The sequence below is a fragment of the Misgurnus anguillicaudatus genome, chromosome 22 (genome assembly GCF_027580225.2).
Source record: "Misgurnus anguillicaudatus chromosome 22, ASM2758022v2, whole genome shotgun sequence".
NCBI lineage: Eukaryota > Metazoa > Chordata > Actinopteri > Cypriniformes > Cobitidae > Misgurnus > Misgurnus anguillicaudatus.
Window position 1 is genome coordinate 27,415,901 of NC_073358.2, and position 22,537 is coordinate 27,438,437.

The following is a 22,537-nucleotide window of genomic DNA, read 5'->3' on the forward strand; positions in this document are numbered from 1 at the left end:
TATAAGGCTTTTAGACGCTAACTAAGATTTAAAACATAAAAAAGTAAATTGTTCATGAAGCCCATGCTGCGTTTTTTACCAAGTAGATTCTGTATTGCCATTCTTAGGTAACAATCAGCTAATCTTTGATAAATCAGCTTATCGGGGTTTTTTGAGATATGTGTTGCAGCAGGAATTGGGCTAAACTCTGCACACTGGTAGTTCTGTAGGGAATTGCTTTACATAGGCCTACATTTATTTTAAAATTATTTAAAAAATACACAAAACAAGCATTAAAAATTATAGAGGACAACACCTGCAATTATATAAAAAAAAATTAGGAAAATAAGGAATAAATGAAATGGTAAGCCCAAGTTGTTATGATATATTTGTAACACTAATATCCTATTCTAAGCCCAAAATAATCTTGACAAACTGTATAAGAATGTAGTTTTCATATTTCAAAACCTTTATGCAGTAATAATATTGCAGTGACAGTAATTGATTAATTTGGGACAATAGTATGCAGCCAAGCAGCCAACTAATGACACCCAGTGGTCTTTGTTGGTAAAACTTAAATTAAAACTAGTTAAGACTTTTGGCTTTATTTTTTTTTAGCATTTTGGGCATGTCACATTTTGTATATGTATGAATATGTGTTTATATATATGTGTGTGTGTGTGTGTGTGTGTATATATATATTTATAAAACGGTTAGTTCCAATCCTTGATTCTGATTGGTCAATAGGTGTGCTTTATTCACGATAAAACACTACTATGACCGCTTCACCCAGTAGTTCTATTTAATATCACTGCGCCCTTAACAACACCTTTAGCAACACATAAACATATAATGAGACAAAGTTTGAGGAAAGTTTATTGTTTTTATTTGAGCTTTCATGTTATTGTTCGCAGTCAGGGACTATTTTTTCTAGCAGAAGGAATGCTTTTATTGATTTAACTTCATGAAAGTTGCACTAATATTTTTTTTACTTTAATATTGTGTAGTAACCATTTTATAAAAGCAGTGAGGTACTCAAGGCAAGTGCTGTGTCGTGAATAAGTAACGGCTGAAGGGGTTCCGCTTCGCGTCGTGCCTAACAACGCCCTTCAGCCGTTACTTATTCACGATACAGCACAGCCTCTCGTACCTTATTGCTTACATATATATGTATATGTATGTATGTATGTATATATATATATATATATATATATATATATGTGTAAAAAAATTTAATTGTAGAAAAGTTTATTAACAATGACATAATAATAAAAAATATTTTCTCCTAGAGCATTGAATATGGTTATAGACTTAGAAGTGTGAACTCCTTTCATTTAATGTATGGACAAATGTTCAGCTTGTCATAAAGATGTCATGTTCATAGTTTGTAACTTAGGTTAATAATTGAAATTAGTACTCACTGCACTATGGTATTTTAGTCTCCCTCTACTGGTTAAATGAGTTTGTAACTCAAAGTTAGTCAGGCACTCTGTTTGCCTTCACAATACTCATGTGAGCTCTGCATTAACACCTTCAGTCCTTACACAGTCAGTTACTGCAGCCATTCTTATGATTATGAATAATGCATTTAAGTGTGCAAATACAGCAAGAGTATAGTTATTTACACCAAAGGTCGCTTATTTTACAGAATATCAAACTCTAGTATTCTTTAATTGCATGCCATATTAACAGCATGTGAAAGAAAATCCACACACAGGTAGGATCCCTGATGTTTTATTGGAATGCTTGGATCTGAAGCATGTGGAGCACTTGGATCTGAAAAAAATGTTTTTACATGGTTGCTCTCTTACACACAAAAACATTAACATAAAGCTACTGTACATAAGCACTTGCACAGAGTACATTAATACTAACAATTTATATTTATATATATATATACAAAGTCACTCACTTAGAATTTAATTTATCAGTGCTTGCCCATTGAATCATGTGTGTAAACATACGCACATCAACTCTCCGCATAATACTTTAAAGAGCGCATGGACATCTATACAATAACATGGATGCAGAGCAAGTGGGATAAATATTAACACTGAAAACTTCAAACTGCATGTGTGCATTAGATGCTTAAGATGAGATTTGCAGTCAAACTCGCATACACGCACACACACACGCACACACACGCGCACGCACACACGCACGCACGCACGCACGCGCGCGCACACACACAATTAGATCTCTCTGGTCTGGCTCTATATTTTATATTTTCATTTAGGTTGAAAAGCTGCAAAGAAGAAAGGCAAGAAGATAAATAAGTGGAGGAGAAGGTACTATACGTCTCTGTGTTAGCATATACTTGAACTAAAACTGGAAGCATCGATTTCAAAGGCATGATTCTTCTTGTATGAATAGGTTATTGTCAGCATAACATCACAGTGAGGGTGACTGACTGTGTGTGTATGAAGGCACAGAGAAGCTGCAGAGTAAGTGCTACTACCGAAGGTTGTTCAGACGGTGACAGTGAGACATTAAAGATTCTGGTCCCTCCGCACAGCAACACATCTACAAAAGCCATTATCTTATAGACACATACATTTCTTATCTATTTATGTTGTATTTTGCATTTTAGATATAGACATTCACTATGAGTCATATAAAATTGACCTCTGCCCTACATCCCCCTATTTGTTTTGCTGTAATTCAATCTTTGTTGTTTTCCACTGTGCTTGATCCTACTCAAAAGTATTTTAATCTTATGCTGAATATCCAACAATTGTAAACCCCACCTCTACAGTGATTGACCAATTCCGTGCCCACTTTTTAGACCAGCGAGCCTCGCCTCTCCTGAGGCGTTTCCTCCAAAAGCTGAAGAAGCAGGTCATGGAGAGTAGATGCTATGGTCCTGTACGCACCGGCGGTCAGATGTAGAAAGTCGAACATGTCCCGAGAGGAAACCGTTCCATCGGAGTGAACAAAACTACCTCCCACATCAAGGAGCTGAACAGGGCCTAGTTGAGGAAGGGTTGCACGAAGTAAATTGTTCACTGCTGCATTTTTTTCTCTTAAGGGGTTAGGAAACTCCCCCCTTGGTAACAGACCCTAAATGACAGGAATTGGAACCAATAAGCTTTAAGCAGATCTTTGACTGTTGATAAATACATGCAACACATTAGTTAGAACAAGACCTCTACACATTATAGGTGTAATACATACACACACTGGGCAATTTTGTTAACTTACCAAAACAATAATTTTGGACTTAGGGAGGCGAGACAGAAGTAGCTGGACAATAGCCAATATTCCTTCTGCAACTTGTTCTGCTGTGTGCTCATGATTATTGGTTCCTACCCATAAAACAACCACCTGAGGAAAAATGAGGACGCAGTTACAGCCTGTAATTTTACTTAAAGGCATTTATGTATTAATCAAAAGAGTAATAACAATATTTCATTCTAATAATAAGCAATAAGTTTAAATACAGTGAAGAAAATAAGTACTCGAACACCCTGCCACTTTGGAAGCCCTCCCAATTACAAATCATGGAGGGGTCCGAAACCGCCATCGCTGGCGCACGTCCACCGTGAGAGACACAACAAAAAAAATCCAGAAATCACAATGTATGATTTTTTTTACTATTTGTTTGTATGATACAGCTGCAAATAAGTATTTGAACACCTGTCTATCAGCTAGAATTCTGACCCTCAAAGACCTGTTAGTTTGTCTTTAAAACATCCACCTCTACTCCATTTTTATCCTAAATTAGATGCACCTGTTTGAGGTCGTTAGCTGCATAAAGACACCTGTCCACCCCATACAATCAGTAAGAATCCAATTACTAACATGCCCAAGACCAAAGAGCTGTCCAAAGACACTAGAGACAAAACTGTACACCTTCACAAGGCTGGAAAGGGCTACAGGGAAATTGCCAAGCAGCTTGATGAAAAAAAGGTCCACTGTGGGAGCAATCATTAGAAAATGTTAGAACCTAAACATGACTGTCAATCTCCCTCGGACTGGGGCTCCATGCAAGATCTCACCTTGTGGGGTCTTAATGATCCTAAGAAAGGTGAGAAATCAGCCCAGAACTACACGGGAGGAGCTGGTCAATGACCTAAAAAGAGCTGGGACCACCATTTTCAAGGTTACTGTTGGTAATACACTAAGACGTCATGGTTTGACATCACACATGGCACGGAAGGTTCCCCTGCTTAAACCAGCACATGTCCAGACCCGTCTTAAGTTTGCCAATGACCATTTGGATGATCTAGAGAAGTCATGGGAGAAAATCATGTGGACAGATGAGACCAAAATAGAACTTTTTGGTCATAATTCCACTAAACGTGTTTGGAGGAAGAAGAATGATGAGTACCATCCCAAGAACACCATCCTTACTGTGAAGCATGGGGGTGGTAGCATCATGCTTTGGGGGAGTTTTCCCCCAGAGAGGATGACCGGGGCCATGTTTTGTGAGATTTTGGGAAACAACCTCCTTCCCTCAGTTAGAGCATTGAAGATGGGTCGAGGCTGGGTCTTCCAACATGACAATGACCCGAAACACAGCCAGGATAACCAAGGAGTGGGTCTGTAAGAAGCATATCAAGGTTCTGGAATGGCCTAGCCAGTCTCCAGACCTAAACCCAATAGAGAATCTTTGGAGGGAGCTCAAACTCTGTGTTTCTCAGCGACAGGCCAGAAACCTGACTGATCTAGAGAAGATCTATGTGGAGGAGTGGGACAAAATTCCTCCTGCAGTGTGTGCAAACCTGGTAAAAAACTACAGGAAACGTTTGACCTCTGTAATTGCAAACACAAAGGCTACTGTACCAAATATTAACATTGATTTTCTCAGGTGTTCAAATGCTTATTTGCAGCTGTAGCACACAAAAAAATAGTTAAAGAATCGTGCATTGTGATTTCTGGATTTTTTTTTTTTTTTAGATTGTGTCTCTCACAGTGGACATGCACCTACGATGACAATTTCAGACCCCTCCATGATTTCTAAGTGGGAGAACTTGCAAAATAGCAAGGTGTTCAAATACTTATGTTCCTCACTGCATATTATTATTATATACATTATATTATACATTATTATAGCCTACTTATATTTTCTACACATATAAAGAAGATGCACACAATGACAAATCTTCACGCGTTTCTTCCTCACTCTTTAAATCTCTATATGAAAGTGTCTGCTTAATACCTAATGTAAATGTAATGAGAAGTCCAAACGTCAGTCACTTGATCTCCTGTCCGTTTTATTTTAGATACAGATGTCATATTAATTACTGTATTTTCCGGACTATAAGTCACACTTTTTGAATAGTTTGGCTGGTCCTGCGACTTATAGTAATGTGCGACTTATATGTCAAAATGTATTAATATGAACCAAGAAAAAACATTACCGTCTACAGCCGCAAGAGTCCGCTATATGCTGCTACTGTATTTATGTAATTCAATGGATTCAGTGATGTGGAATGACTTCGGAAACTTGGTGAACTTGATTTGGCTTATCGTGTTAATTTAGCCTATTCAGCCTCCAAGGTATATTCTATATAGGGATGCACCGAATCCAGGATTCGGATTCGGCCGAATACTGGGCTTTTTGGCGGGGTTCGGGTTCTGCCGAATCCTAGATTTTTTTTCCACCGAACCGAACCACTAGGCTTGCGCTACGCTGGTCGACGTCACGCGGCCGTTGATTACACACATCGGGTGCTGACGTGGAGATGAGCTTTTTCTTTCGGTGAGCCCTGGGGCTGGACACACCAAAACTTTTAAACACGGCTGAAAACGCCTTGAGGACGCCAAATGCCAGCTGTTTTTCAGCCGAGCGCTTGGTAGCTGTGATGCTTCAGCTGTGAGCCGGTTGGTTGCTGTGGTAATGTCCCGCCCCTCCTCCACTGTAATTGGATGGCCGTGTGAAAACTGACATTAACGAGCGGAGCTTCTCACTCAAAGTTAAATATAGTTTTCAGCGCGGAGCTGCTTGCTTATTGGAAAAGCGAGCGTGTCGCAACGCATCGCTTTCATTATGCATAGGCTTATGGTAATTGTCAAAATAGTTTTTCCAACTTGTCATCCTGGCATAATGTACAGTTAAAATTAAATAAAATGAAAAATACACTGCTGTGGACGTTGTTTACTTCATTAATGTGTTTTACTGTGTTGGAATAAGGATGCGAGTAGGATTCGGTATTCGGTTTCGGCCGAATCTTAAACGGTGGATTCGGGATTCGGCCGAACCTAAAAAATCTGGATTCGGTGCATCCCTAATTCTATATGCTATTGTGAATAAATGTCAATGTTACGTTAACATGTACGAACACCTATTCAGCCTGCTGTTCTGTGTGCCACTGTTTAGTTGAATAACTTGCATTTCCAGATTAAATGTCTGTTCTTAGGCTTGGATTTTGTGAAATCATTTTCTAAATAAACGCAACGTATAGTCCAGTGTGACATATGTTTTTCTTCTTCAAAAGGCATTTTTGACTGATACGACTTATAGTCCGGAAAATGTGGTAAATGGCATATTTGTTAACGCATCCAATACTTATTTAATGTTTCTCGAGTCGGTGGACAGCACTGGCTTCCTTCAGCGACAGCAAAACCTCCCAAATAAAAAATGCAAAGCAAAATGGAACTTTAAAATGTTCTGTGTACTAGTGCTGCGCTGCAGAAAGCCCTTATATGGAGCTGGTTTGGGCGTGTTTTATGCAAATTACCAACCTTGTGCACATGGCTGCTCATGTAGAATACACCAAAATACACTAACGTGAGAACAAGTATAAGAACAAATTCATGTGCGTTTTCACTAAAAGTGAGCTGTATTGATTAAAAATATGACTCCTTGGAAATCAAAAGCACTTTATCTGAATTGTCTTAGTAATGACATCCAAAATAAACTACTAATTTCAAGTGTCCTTTACTTAATCTCATTTACTTAGAATATAAAAGTTTAGTTTAAAAATAGATTAAGAAAAACCGATTTCCTTATGAACTTTTTCAGTCTCTCACCCTGGGTCTGATGTTTTCCAGTTCTCCATTCTGAAGTCTCCACAGCACATTACTGGTTGTGTCCCCACCAATCCCAAAGTTCAAAGCATGAAGAGGTGAGAACAATTCCCTCCACACCTGAGATAAAACAACATTTTTCAGTCAGTTAAAACAGCAATACTAACACCGTTTCGAAAATGAAACCTACAGCATTTACCAAACATTCACCTCATACTGCTGCATAAGCTGAACCATTGAGTCCCCAATAAACAGAACATCAGGCTCTGCATCCTTACACTCCTGCACAAACCGGTTATGCTGCAACAATAGGACACAATCCATTACCTTACCAGAATTATGACAAATGTAAAACAACTTTAAGTTTTACCATAAAACAAATACACAATTATACTGCCTTTCATAATGGAGCTAACTGTACACACAAACCTGTGACATCCAGCGTCCATCTCCCTGCACGTCTATCACAGGCGCAGGTTTAGCAGCAGAATTCTCTTCAACACTCATTCTGCAACACAACTACATTGTGACAGTGACACATAACACATCTGCAATACATCTGTATCATACATACACATAAATGAATTGATGTAAGGTAATAAAATAGAAACTGATTACTACAACTACAGTTAACCCAAAAAGTACTGTGATACAAAATACGGACACGGCTACAGTCCCGCACAAAGAGCGCTTGTGTTTTGCTTTCATCCCTGAGGATGATAATGGACCCCGGATGAAGACAACAAAACACACAGCAGATGTTGTTCAGTTCAAATTAACGTTTAATAGATGTCACGTACATCTAGACTGTTACTGACATGCGCACGGGGTCATATATTTGTGGTTAAATCAACGAAGAAGACACAATGAGCCGAGACAAAAGGAAACCACATTCCCATAATGCACACCATCGCTTGTTTCCAGCACGCCTCCTCGCCATCACTAACCTGGCTAGTGTTTGCAAATCCCGTCTGCAAGTGGTCAGTCACCTGCTGGTTTGCAGTAGGGCTAGACACCCTTGTAATCTTGTACACAGACCGTGATAGCAGCAGCACCGCAGCCCACTGTCCGGTTATGATGCAGATGAGAGTTTCGGCCGCCGCGCTTCCCGTTAAACCCTCTTTCCTATTTTAACTCCCCGTCTAAAGCAACACGCGGTATTTGATCTACACAGCGATGCGGAATGTTTTAATGATGCGTGCATATAACAAAAGCGATTTCAAAGAAATCACAGCCAAATGTTAGGTTATGTAAAAGCGACAGCATCCAATCATCCACCTCCCCACTTCCCTGCGCAACCGCCCTCGCACTTTCTGGAAGCCTCACTTCCGCCTACAGCCATCATCTCATCCCTTACTTCCCATTCAGCTCTGTCCCGCCTCATGAGTGTAAGATACTTGGAAAAAACATTATTATAATTATTATTATCATTAATAACCCAGCAAAAATTAGCATTTGTAGTGGCTAGGAAAAGTATTTACTATTGTAGGGGTTTTCACGATTGCGTTTCTGTTATTGGAAACTTAAAACATATGCATTTAAATATAATAATTAACTTTGAGATGAAAGTAAAATGTTTTAGTGCCTTAAAATGATGGATTGTTTCACTAATCTTATTTGACATGAAGACTGCAACTCTTTCATTCACCACAGGATGGTAGCAGAGTCAAACAATGCATGTCTTTAGTCTTGCCTTTGTACATTTGATTAGTGTAGAGGAAAACAAAAAGTGGCATCGTTTTTTAGTTTCATTCAAGAAATTGCTCTCTCACATTATTTGTCTAAACAATAAAAGGAAAACAAACAAATGTGCAGATTCCAAGATTTTTTTTATGTTCTGTGCATGTTTTCTTTCGTTTCGAGGTTGTCATATTATCAACAATAAACATGCACCGACACGCACTGGATACACAGGAAAAAGCATGAATTCGATGTATTTATGTAAGCCTCATGCACAGGTACTGCCATACAGGTTTTTGTTGACTCCTCCTTCTGTGCAAATTGTATTGGGTTCTTCAGCATGGCCGCTGTGCTCACGAATTCCGAAGTCCGATTACTTAAATATTAAACTTAAATACAGTTAACGGCTAGATACAGATTTAATATGATTTGCATTAGCACTGATAGCTCCTCTAGTTTTTTTCTTATGAGTCGCGTATGGATTTACCTGCTTTCTGCGCTATGCGCGCTTCTCTCGCCTGGTGAGTTTTTGCAACTTCCTGGATCCACCTTTATAGTTTCGGCAAAATATAATATAGTGATTGTGTTATGTGTGTTCTCCATGATGACATTTAATTTAGAGAAGTATGAATGTTTTCCCAGTGTGACTTTGGTCGTCAAATTGTTCAGGAACAGTTTCAAGTGAACAGGTCTTTCACAAAAACTCTTTTACCTTTTTATATTTGATGCATACCCGATTTGCACTGTCCTGCCGTAGATAATTAATGATAAAATAAGATTATGAGAGCTTAGATTGATCCCCAGGGGACTAAAGCAGGCATTACAGCAGCTTGAACCGGATAGCAGGTGCAGTAAAACAGATTAAAAATAAGTGGAATAATCTGGATAGAAACAACTGGAATAAATAGAGCAATAAATACAATATATAATGTGATACACAAAATCCTACTCTGGATATTTAAATGTGTTTCAATATAGTTAGATAATTTGCTAACATTATTTGCCAAAAGGGTTTAGACCAGGGGTCTCCAACCTTTTTGTGAGCGAGGGCTACCACAATGGATAAAACAATCTGGAGGGCTACTTTTTATATAGTCTACTCAAACTTTTTTGTTTTACTTGTTGATTTTATTTTATTTTACTTTTTGATACTTGTTCAAGCTAATATAAAGATATGTAATAAATAAATATTACAATTGAGACTATTAAAAGAATGTGCTTTGGCTGGCACCTCACAGACTCTGTGCAGGCTACTTGGTGCACGCGGGCACCATTTTGGAGACCCCTGGTTTTAGACGGAGTAATGTGGTGCCTAAATATTCAGTGTTGTGAATAAGTTGGAATTTATTATGATTATAAAAATGTTACATTCAGAAACAATACAGAATATACAGTAGAAACTGAGATTAACTTTTAAAGATTATAAAGCTAATAAAAACATGATGTATTTATCTGATAAGGCATTGAAAATCAACATCAAGAAACCAATTATGACATTGTACCTGTTACAAGTATATATATATATATATATATATATATATATATATTAGTTAAATTATGATTATTTTTGAATATATTTTTTATGTAAAGTGCATCTGCTGTTTAACATAGGGAAGGGTTCATTGTAAGTATAGGCGTGTTTTTTGGAGTCAGGGCATAAAGTGTGTGCGCATATGTACAGGTTTTTATAAATTATGGGGTCCAAATGAAAGTAAAAGTCTACATTGTGTGGACTGCCGGCTGGTTCCCACAATTCAAATTGATTGAACACATTTTATTAGAAAGTGTAAAAATGTAAATGTTATGTAAAATAAAGTTTGTGCAGTATAAAAGTCTGTGTGTGTGTGTGTGTGTGTGTGTGTGTGTGTGTGTGTGTGTGTGTGTGTGTGTGAGTGAGAGAGAGAGAGAGAGAGAGAGAGAGAGAGAGAGAGAGAGAGAGAGAGAGACCTGATTTATTTTTTAACAAGTGGTTTCTAGTTTGTAGCTTCTCTAGTTCAATAGTTAGTATATTAGCCTATCATTTCAAACTTGCGTGACAAAGGAAATGGAACACAGTGTCTACTGAACCACAATGTTGAAGCCTTTAACATTTGACAAGTCTTTACAAGACCAACACGCATGACCAGTAGGAACAGGAATAAAATACAAAACTTTACAGGTAACAAGAAGTACAGACTTTTTGTCTGTCTAATCCTATACCCATAAATAGACAATGTCTAGTTCTTAAAATATAAAAACTAGCGAGCTTCAGAACTAGGTTTCATGATGTTTGAGAGCACTTTAGTTAAAGGGGACATATTATGAAAATCTGACTTTTTTCCATGTTTAAGTGCTATAATTGGGTCCCCGGTGCTTCTATCAATTTAGAAAATGTGAAAAGGATCAACCCAGTAACAAAGTTTTGGTAAACCATTCTCTGCAAGCATGTGAAAAAATAGGTCATTGTAATTTGGCTCCTATTGTGATTTCAGAATAGGATAATACCACCCCCTTTATCTGCACTATCCAACCACAGCACTGCCATTTAGTGCAGAGAGAAAGAGAGAGAGAGAGAAAATAATTAACAGCACATTGAGTTTCAATTGCAACAAACAACCATTATTGTGATCAGTGTTTGCACTTCATCCCCTCATTTGTATTAAATGACACACCCTAAAACGGCACACTTTCGCTCAGGCCTACAAAGTGGCAATTTTAACATGCTGTAATTAATTATCTGTGTGGTATTTTGAGCTAGAACTTCAATTACGCACTCTGGGGACACCAAAGATTTAGTTTACATGTTAAAAAAATCTCATAATATGTCCCCTTTAAGTTTTTTCTGTTTAGTTGAAGCCCACAGAAGGATTACAATTTAGTGCCAGCCAGGTTTAGACACTGAGAATTTAAAGCAGTCAGCACAACATCTCGTAGACTTCACTCACACACAGACAATCTGCTACTGAAATTAACTGCATGTGTCTGCCGTATTTATCTTAGTAATGTGAAATCCATGGTTACCAGGTATTCATCAGGTGGAGGGAATGGAGGTGTTTACATCCTCAGAGTTGGAGGCAGTCAACGGAACAAATGTACTGCTGAAATGTACATTTAAATCTACCTATCCTCTGTCTGAAGACAGAATTTCAGTATCCTGGAGCTTCAAGCCACTTGGACAGACAGTAGAAGAATCGGTGAGTCGGTGCGGTGAGTTAATGTTACTGAGTGAAGGAATTTATTTATTATTGGGTAAAATATTAGGTCTGTTCTAACCTTATCTTTTGATTTGTTTTTCGCAGTTTTTTCATTACCAGCAAAAATCATTTCCCCCAACCAGTGGCCTGTTTAAGGATCATGCTGTATGGTCTGGTAATGTAATAAAGAGGGACGCCTCTATTACATTGCAGAATGTGCAGTTCACATTTAACGGAACCTTCAGCTGTCAGGTCCGAAATCCACCCGACATCCAGGGCTTTGCAGGCGAGATCATTCTGAAAGTTGTCAGTAAAGGTGAGCCCGGATGCTGTGACATGCATGCTTAGTTAAAGGGATATGGGATCACCTTTAGGCCATCCGATATGTTCCTGACATTTTTTCCTCAGTAGAACAATAAAGAAGATATTTTGCAGAAACCCCAAATATATATCGCATGGCCTCTGGGTGAGTAACTAAACAGCACATTTTCATTTTTGGGTGAACTATCCCTTTAGTTTAGAACAATAGTAAAAACTCGGTCACCCCGTGGAACTCAACAGAGGATACATTACAACATGTCTACTTTGTAACGGGCTGTTAAATCCAGATTAACACAAAAAAATTAACATTGGAGCATGACAGATTCAATTATGTAAGAGAGCAGTCTGGACATTCTGAAATACATCTTTGGCTTTTGCAAAAAATAATTTTGGCAGAAAGAAAACAAAATGGGTTTAAACAACATGAGGTTGAGTAAATCATGACAGCCTGTTAATTTTTGGGTAAACTAGTCCATTAAAGTTATTGTATGTCAGAATTTACATGATGAATATGGTACGCTTTACTGTTAGAGCTTGAAATGTTGAGCTCTTGCCAAAGGGTACTACCGAGTGACAAATACATGATTTATTCTGTTGTGTTTCACAATAAAACAAGCCATGTGACATTCTTCGTTGCGCTGCAGTGCTGGATCATTCATTTATATTTCCTTTCTCTGATTATAGACATTTGTGTTTTCAGAATTGTCTCACATTGAAGTAAAGGTTGTATGAGATGGGTTCAATGGTCTTTCTTTAGCTCAGCTGATTAGATACTCATGTCCTTTAGCTGATGTTTTAAAGAAGCAAGGGTTCACCAAGGCATTTATGCCTGTGGCCAGCGTATGTTGCACACACAAAAATTGTACTCTTTTTTTGTTTTTCTTCTTATAGTCACAATCTCTGAGATAGCAATTCTGGCTATAGCTGTGGGTGGATCCATCGGCCTTATTCTCCTCATCCTTATCATCTATGTCTTTGTGCGGTTATACATAAGAAACAAGAAGGACATGTCGCTTGAGATGGATGAACAAAGATCAAAAGATGGAGTGTTGTAAGAGAAGATGCCTGACTGCTTTTAATGATTGTGTGCTATCAGAGCTGTGTGTCTGGACAACATGCAATTAGTTTGTAAGAAATTCACAATATTTTTTGATATCAATTTATGAATGCTTTTATACAATAGGCAAGTTCTATTATTTTTTAAATGACTGTTTTACAGTGTCCTTCTTTTACATTTACAGAGGTGCGTAAGCCTGTATAATTTTTCAACTGAATTAAAGTAGGGGTTTTATATGCTGAATACATAATCATTATGAACAATGTAAATATCAAATTAAAGATTTGTGTATTTTTTAAACAATATCAAATGCTGCGATGTGTTCCATGTAAACCATTAGTGTTCTGCCTGATCCATGCCAGTGGACTGTTCATGTGCATAGCTAAGAGTATTTTTTTTTTGCATATTTAATTATTTCTACACTTTGAAATTCAGAGAAATTGACACATGCTTTGAAAAACAGTTAATTTGTCTGAATTCTCCATACTGGTAAACAGGGCTGCCCAATATATATCGAAATTATTGAAATATCAGAAACATGCATATGACAATATGCACATCAAAATAGCTTGCAATAACTAAATCATTTGAATTCTTCTGAAGGTTATATACAGTACTGTGCAAAAGTCTTAGGCCACCATGCCACAATTAGATTTGTTGTTTTTGCATTTGTATAGTGATCATATTATTTCTCAGTCTCTTTATTAAAATACAACCAGAAAATACAGGAAATGAGTATGTAGTATTAAAAACAGTATAAAGGTATACGCTAAAGTGTCATGTATTTAGGATAAACTCCCCTTCCACTTGAGCAATAGCAGGCAACTGCAGGATCTAATCGAATGACTTCAGGACTTCAGTCTCCTAAAAAATAAACTCAAGATGTGTTTCGTGCCAAGAGAGGTCACACTTACTGACTGATGCCTGAAGACATATTTTTATTTTGTGTACATATTTCCTGTATTTTCTGTTTTATAATATTGCATATTGTTTATCTCATCTTTTTGCAAGTTATTATATATCAAATTTTTTCCCAATATTGTGCGGCCCTACTTTTTTATAGACTTTTACATGCTATGTTTATGTACATGCATTAGTGCATTAGATTTGAACTGTCTAAGTACTCTAATCAAGATGATAAACATAAACTTTCACTGCAACTAGAAATGCTTCTAAATGAGTAGAACAATTATAAGATCATGCTGATTTTGTCAAAAACCAGTGACCTGCTTAGAGACTTAATTTGTGATTTTGTGAAACTCATGTAAGCTGATTGGCTAAAAACAATTATAGAATGCATACAGAGTCCAACTTTCTTTTAATTGTAGAATGGTGTACTTGTGAATCATGCTGAATTAATAAAAATCTAAACACATTTTAAAGTGTCTAATTATGAGCTTTACAATGTTTTGATAGTCTGTCCTCTGTATGAAAATACTTGAATCTCTCCGTACTTGAAGGCCTCTGAAATCAGCCACTGAGAACACAATGGCAAGAAGGGGCAAACAGGAAATTTCAACAGGAAAACAAATTATGTTATGTAACCTTGAAATCTGGACCTTATTTTGTCTCCCATATACTCCCACTTCTCTGCCATTGTTAATGGCTGTATACCTGCAGCTGCGAGGAAACTTCTTTGCGTAACACCAAAAACATAACGGATTCTGTGGAGAGATGTTAGCTGTTTAACCACTTACCAAAAACATTCCATTTAAGAACAGTTTAACCTGCTCAGCTGATACTCACAGAACACAAGAGCAATGCAACAATGTTATATCCCAAACTGCCTTATTCCCCATTGTTCACATAAAATTAACCATCAGAAATTAAATCAGATTTTGGTTGTCTGGGAAAGGCATAAAACTATGAGATAGTAGCATTCATTAAAACACTATTTGCAATGTAAAATTCTCGAAGATTAAATGTATTAACTGACATGAAATAACAATGAACAACTTACTCCAAATTGTGTGGGTAGATGACTTTTAAATTCAGGAATGCCCAATATTGCAAAATTTTATTAATACGGCATAAGTATAAGTAGTTAACTAATGTTAACAGTTTCAATGTTTGATTTTAAATGTTATTAAAGCAACACTAAAGAACTCTGGCTCTTTGCTCCCCCTACAGGTTAGAAGCGTAATTGTTCATTACCACTGTCATAAATACTGAGGCATAGCTGGCTCTGATTGGATTGTAGGTCTGCCGTAAAGCAAGTTTTTGTAGTTTTCACTCGAACTACAGGACCACTACCCGATGGTTGGAAACTTCTTTACTGCGGTTTTGGCCGATAGAGGGCTACAAAGCGAATGTGAAAGTGCCGTTCACCCTGTTTTGTGTGGATGAACCACTGAAACTTTTTTGGAAACGTTATTTTAAGGTAAAAAAAAACTCTTTGGTGTTGCTTTAATGTTATTTAAATGTTACTAATTTTAATGTATTAGTAAATGCTGAAAATAAAATGCTGTAAAATGATCGTTTATTGATAGTTTATGTTAGCTAATGCATTAATTAATTGTTAACAAATGGAACCTGATTGTAAAGTGTTATTTAATGGAAATATACACTCACCTAAAGGATTATTAGCAACACCTGTTCAATTCCTTATTAATGCAATTATCTAATCAACCAATCACATGGCAGTTGCTTCAATGCATTTAGGGCTGTGGCTCTGGTCAAAACAATCTCCTGAACTCCAAACTGAATGTCAGAATGGGAAAGAAAGGTGATTTAAGCAATTTTGAGCGTGGCATGGTTGTTGGTGCCAGACGGGCCGGTCTGAGTATTTCACAATCTGCTCAGTTACTGGGATTTTCACGCACAACCATTTCTAGGGTTTACAAAGAATGGTGTGAAAAGGGAAAAACATCCAGTATACGGCAGTCCTGTGGGCGAAAATGCCTTGTTGATGCTAGAGGTCAGAGGAGAATGGGCCGACTGATTTAAGCTGATAGAAGAGCAACTTTGACTGAAATAACCACTCATTACAACCGAGGTATGCAGCAAAGCATTTGTGAAGCCACAACACGCACAACCTTGAGGCGGATGGGCTACAACAGCAGAAGACCCCACCGGGTACCACACATCTCCACGACAAATAGGAAAAAGAGGCTCCAATTTGCACAAGCTCACCAAAATTGGACAGTTGAAGACTGTAAAAATGTTGCCTGGTCTGATTAGTCTTGATTTCTGTTGAGACATTCAGATGGTAGAGTCTGAATGCGTAAACAGAATGAGAACATGGATCCATCATGCCTTGTTACCAGGTGGTGGTGGTGGTGGTGGTGTAATGGTGTGGGGGATGTTTTCTTGGCACACTTTAGGCCCCTTAGTGCCAATTGGGCATCTTTTAAATGCCACAGCCTACCTGATCATTGTTTCTGACCATGTCCATCCCTTTATGGCCATCATGTACACTGTAAAAAACAATTTGCCTCCCTAACTTAAACATTTCTAGTGACTGGTAACATTGACATTTTTCACTTGGGCCAATAGATTTTCTGTGAATTAAATTTTATCAATTGTGGCAACAATCTTTAAACATTAGCTCAATGGGAAATAAGAGGTTGAGCCAATTGAAAATAAGAAACCATGTTTTTTGCCCAATTAACTTTTTGAAATTGTAGTAGCATTCTTTTTTTTAATTTACCCAATCTGAAAATGTATATTGGTAAAATTATATTGGTAAGGAACCATGCCGAATTGTTTATTTCCTGTTGTCCTAATAGAAAAAAAAACCACTCAAACTATTTTGTAACTATTTTGTAACATTTATAACATGCTATCCTCAATATGGGCCAACATTTCTAAAGAATGCTTTCAGCACCTTGTTAAATCAATGCCACATAGAATTAAGGCAGTTCTGAAGGCGAAAGGGGGTCAAACACAGTATTAGTATGGTAATCAAGCTTCAGCTAGTTCAAAACGCTTCTGCAAGAGTGCTTACTCGATCTAAGAAGTATGACCACATAAGTCCAATTCTGGCATCTTTACACTGGCTACCAGTTAAATATTGCATACATTTTAAAATATGTGTGTGTGTATATGTGTATGTGTGTGTATAATATATATATATATATATATATATATATATATATATATATATATATATATATATATATATATATATATATATATATATATATATATATATATATATATATATTAGGGCTGTCAATAGATTAAAAAAATTAATCTAGATTAATCGCATGATTTCATGAGTTAACTGCGATTAATCGCAAATTAATCGCACATTTTTATCCATTCTAAATTTACCCTAATTTAACACTTTTCAGGTTTTTAATATTCTAATCATATATACATATATAGATGCTTTATGCAAATGTATGTTAACAACAGCCTGTTTACATTTTTAACAGAATCACCAGCCATTGTTTTGTATACGAATTTTCCTTTAAGAAGATTTTTCTTTCTCCATTTTTTTAATTCCCCGGCTAAAAAGTCTGTTTTTTTTCTCCTAGGGGTTTTTTCAACCCGGGGAGGCAGCCTTCTTGGGCTTAACTTAGCGTCCTCTTCTTTACGTTACATTAGTAATACACATGCTTATAATGTTGATTCATAGTCGCAGCAAATTTAACTGCTTGTGCTATTGTGTATTATGTTGTGTTATCTGTCGATTTTCTGTGCTTTCCACTGCTTCCATTAATGTAAAGCTGCTTTGAAACAATCACCAATTGTGAAAAGCGCTATAAAAATTGAATGGTCTTCCTAATAATCCTTTAGGTGAGTGTACTTTGTGTGAAAATTTGTGTAGGGCAGCTAAACGTGGACTAATCTTATCAGTGTTCTGAACGTGTAGTTTACTACAGGCAATGAATAGCTGGATGGAATCATTTAAATGCTTAAAATAAATTAAACTAAAAAAATTTAAACATATTCTAAGTTAAACATTTTACTGTATAAAAAACCCTCCACCTAGCTTGGTTGTGTTCCAGTTGGACTTTGTTTTGTTTTGAGGGGACAAAGTGCTAACCTAAACATTACTGTCTATGAATTAGGTGTGGCTTAATTTAGTTAGATTCTAGAATTGTATCAGTATCATATGTTTTAATACATTTACATCCTGGATCTAAAATAAAATGTAATTCTTTCATAAGAGCAGAGCTAACATATAACAAAGACTGGGACCTTAAACTGTTAAATTATTTTGTAACAGTAATATAAAGGCAAAGCAAAAAAACTGATTCACAAACCCCACTGTAATGTTCTTTATACCATAAAGTAATACTGTATCATAATATAAAACCCATGAAATGTAAAATTCCAGCATTTACAATTAGCAGTGTAAACCAGAGTGTTTATTGAAATAGCATCCTCTAGTGGCAGTAACAGCCTTGTATTAAAAAATTATGAAAACTAATTACAGTTTTATTGCATACAGTGAACCAACAGAGATCCCTCCTCCCTCAAACCGAGAAACAGTTTGCATGTGTTTTAATGTGGCTGTAAAGTGTGTGTTGTTTGTGCTATAGCAAAACTTTTGAGCACGATGAGAGCAGAAAATTGTGCAGAATGTGCAGAAAAATTTAAATGCTGTTACTCTGATCTTCTGATGGGTTTTGATAAATGAGATGAGATAAATGAGAATCTTCTAGATCCTAAACATTAGAGGAGTAATTGAATTTATAGATTTGTAACAGTTTCAACCCAACAGAGAACCGTGTGTGTGTGTGTGTGTGTGTGTGTGTGTGTGTGTGTGTGTGTGTGTGTGTTTGCTCACTGCGGTATACCAGAGAGTGCTGAAAAAGGCTCGTCCCCTGCCAGACTTTGCTGCACCAGCAGAGGACACCTCTGTGTGTGTGTGTGCGCCTGTGTGTGTGTGTGTGCCTGATGAGAAAGAAATGCAGCATCGGTGGGAACTGGTCCAGAAAAGCAGAAAAAGTCTTGCCACATTCAGTGCAGTACAGCGCTGCAGACCAGCGTTATAACAGAGCCCAAAACTCCAAACTGCAGCTCTGACCCCCCCAAACACACTCTCATGCATGCACTGTTACTGTGTGATGATATGTAATGGAGAGATGCCACTGAATAGCAATACTATATGAGGGTAGTTGACACGTCCTGTGGTGTGGTTCAGTACACTCCATTGTAAACTTAATCAGCAGTATTGATTAAATGAATGTCCAATTATAAAGTCCATGTAAATGTTATTTGTCTACCCATGTGATCGTGCGTGTGCAAATGAGGTTACTATACCATCAGCACATTTTCTGGAGGGATCTTCAATTTTATGGACAGGGCATAAGAAAAAAATCATTTGTACCAGCCATAGCTATATGGATTATCCGTGGTGCAACAAAGACTCGTTTTAACCACAGCGTCTTTGCAAAACTCAAAATATGAATAATGTGCAAAGCATCCACATGTTATCTGCAATCCCCAATGGAGGGACCCAAAACGGCGAATCACAGAAGAAGAATAAAGAAACTGTTCATATTGGATCAATGGGCTTCTGGTCTTCGCATAGAGATGAATTTTTATACTAAAAAATAAAATACAAACCCTTTTGTTTCAGTATAGTTTCAGACTGCTGTATCTCGGAAAAAAATAAAGAAACCATTCATATCGGAGCAATAGGTTTCTGGTATTAGCACAGAGATGAATTCCATACTAAAAATAAAATACAAACTCTTTTGTTTCAGTATCGTGTATCTCTGAAGAAGAAATAAAGAAACCGTTTATATTGGAGCAATAGGCTTCTAGTCTTCTAGTCTTAGCACAGAGATGATTTCATACACTCTAAAAATAAAATAAAACCTTTTGTTTCAGTATAGTTTCAGACTGATGTATCTCGGAAGAAGAAATAAAGAAATCGTTCGTGTTGGAGCAATACACTGTAAAAAAATTCTGTAGAAATAACAGTATTACTGGGTATTACTGGCAACTAGCTGCCAGTAACTTACTGTAGATTTTACATTTATGGTATTTACTGGTAACAGTTTGTTCACAGTTCAATGAACATGAAACATTTTCAGTCTTTATCTTCACTGGCAACCAGCTGCATATTTACAGCTATTTTTTTACAGTGTAGGGTTCTGCATGGTCTTTTCACAGAGCTGGATTTCATAAAAATACAAAAATAAACCTTTTGTTTCAGAATAAGAAGTCTCAATGCTGCCTTAAAATTTCTGGGTAGTTAAACCTTTAGCTTAGAGTTGACTTATACTGTATGTATACAATTGATTGTTTATTGATTCCAGTTCCTGCAATATGTAAGAAGACAGCAGCAATAGACACAATTACATTTAGACTTAAGATATTGAACCAGTCTGTCCATGAAAAAAGACAGAAATACTTTATACAGCATAATTTATTCATATCGCAATGCATGCTGGATGAATATTGTACAGAACACATGTTGGGTTATAAATAAACATATGCTGAGTGCAACCATGAGTTGAAGCATAGGTTTATTTATTAACCCAACACGTGTTCTGTCCTATTTTTATTTAAAACAAATTAAAAACAACCCAGCAGAATATAGAGTATATTTTCATTAGTTTGGATTATGCTTTGATTAATTGATGACTTTAGTTCGAAGTTTAAGTTATGATTAAGAAAATACATTGAATGAATTCTTTTACACGGCAAGGCTAAGAAAAAAAGCAGATGTCACAAGAAAAGTATGTGTTCAAACAGCATATAAGAGACATATTTCCTTAAAACTCTTAAAAAAAAACGGATTGGAATTGGAAATAACAAAAAGGAAAATAACCACTTTGGTTAAAGGAATAGTCTACTCATTTTCAGTTTTAAAGTATGTTATTGCCTTGGCCGGGAGTTGTTGATGCATCCCTCTGTCATCTGTGTGCGTGCACGTGGGCGCTGGGGCGCGCTGCGACGCTTCGATGGCATTTGGCTTGGCCCCATTCATTCGGTGGTGCCATTTGGAGATGAAGTTGGAGGTGACCAAGCACATCAACTTTTTTCCTATTTAAGACGAGTAGTTATACGAGCAAGTTTGGTGGTACAAAATAAAACGTAGCGCTTTTCTAAACGGATTTAAAAGAGGAGCTACATTTTATGGCGTAATAGCACTTTTGGGAGTACTTCGACTCGGCACAGTAACACCCTCCCTCTCCCATTATGAGAGTGAGAAGGGGAGCGGACTTTTCAGGCGAGTCGAAGTACTCCCAAAAGTGCTATTACGCATAAAATATAGTTCCTCTTTTAAATCCGCTTAGAAAAGCGCTACATTTTATTTTGTACCACCAAACTTGCTCGTATAACTACTCGTCTTAAATGGGAAAAACGTTGATGTGTTTGGTCACTTCTAACTTTAGCTCTAAATGGTACCATTGAATGAATGGGGCTAAGCTAAATGCTATCGAAGCGTCGCAGCGCGCTCCAGCGCTTACGTGCACCCACACAGATGATAGAGGGATGTATCAACAATTCTTAGTTAAGGTAATAACATATTCCACTTTTTTTAAAATATGTTCATTTTCCAGCTCCCCTAGAGAGAACATTTGATTCTTACCGTATTGGAATCCATTCAGCTGATCTCCGGGTCTGACGCTAGCAATTTTAGCATAGCTTAGCACAATCCATTACATCTGATTAGACCATTAGCATCGCGCTCAAAAATAACCAAAGAGTTTCAATATTTTTCCTATTTAAAATTTGACTCTTTTGTAGTTACATCGTGTACCGACAGAAAATTAAAAGTTGCGATTTTCTAGGCAGATATGTCTAAGAACTATACTCACAAACTCAGGGCCGGCGTCTGGGGGGGGGGCATTCGCGGGCCTTGCCCCCCCCAAACAGGTTGTTGTGCCCCAACACAGTTTTTTTTATTAATTTAATATATATCAAGAATGATTAAAATAAATTAAACAATGAATGTTTCATGACTTTTAATGTAATCAAATGAGGAAAATATAGTTGATATATGTTTTCTTTAATTAAAATAGATGAAAATCTGATTGGTTGTTTTGCGGCGTCTCATGCGTCTTTACGTCTTTTTTGCATATTTGTGACTTGATACTAGCAACCATTTTTTTTCGAGGCATTTCATGGATCGTGCAAAATATGGACATTAGAACATTTACAACGAACCAGCACCGCCTGCTCCATCTGACTTCATGCAAACACCGATTGGCCCAAACTTGGAGAATAGAGGTCGAGGTGTAATTTTCAAATCTACAGGACACTGTTTTAAGGAAGTTTAATGGTCGTACACGCCACCTTCAGCTTTTTTAAAGGTAGCGTTGTTTTAATTTACGGTAGCTTAAATGTGAAGCGTGACTATAGACCGTTAACAGCATTACGACGTGATTATGGTAAGCGGCTTTTAGGACACGGTGTGCACTGCGCAGTGAAACCCATTCATTAC

General features: G+C 37.0%; 2 protein-coding genes across 3 annotated transcripts; one reads left to right on the forward strand and one right to left on the reverse strand.

Annotated features, from left to right (window-relative positions):
* Window positions 1-1,697: 1,697 nt before the first annotated feature.
* pafah1b2 (platelet-activating factor acetylhydrolase 1b, catalytic subunit 2) lies at window positions 1,698-8,294 on the reverse strand. Of its 2 annotated transcripts, none has more exons than XM_055199792.2 (6): window positions 7,899-8,294; window positions 7,381-7,470; window positions 7,162-7,251; window positions 6,955-7,071; window positions 3,181-3,303; window positions 1,698-3,039 (listed from the first exon to the last, which is right to left on the reverse strand). In XM_055199792.2, exons 2-6 carry the CDS (start codon window positions 7,456-7,458, stop codon window positions 2,761-2,763), a joined length of 687 nt encoding a protein of 228 aa, XP_055055767.1. In that variant the 5' UTR covers window positions 7,459-7,470; window positions 7,899-8,294; the 3' UTR covers window positions 1,698-2,760. The 2 variants fall into 2 exon arrangements, with proteins under 2 accessions (XP_055055767.1, XP_055055766.1); XM_055199791.2 differs by having other exon boundaries at window positions 7,381-7,459; window positions 7,899-8,292.
* Window positions 8,295-8,929: 635 nt separating this feature from the next.
* mpzl2b (myelin protein zero-like 2b) lies at window positions 8,930-14,557 on the forward strand. Its single transcript, XM_055199790.2, has 4 exons — window positions 8,930-9,152; window positions 11,635-11,804; window positions 11,910-12,120; window positions 13,017-14,557. The coding sequence occupies exons 1-4, from the start codon at window positions 9,056-9,058 to the stop codon at window positions 13,178-13,180; spliced, it is 642 nt and encodes a 213-aa protein (XP_055055765.1). The 5' UTR covers window positions 8,930-9,055; the 3' UTR covers window positions 13,181-14,557.
* The last annotated feature ends 7,980 nt before the right edge of the window (window positions 14,558-22,537 follow it).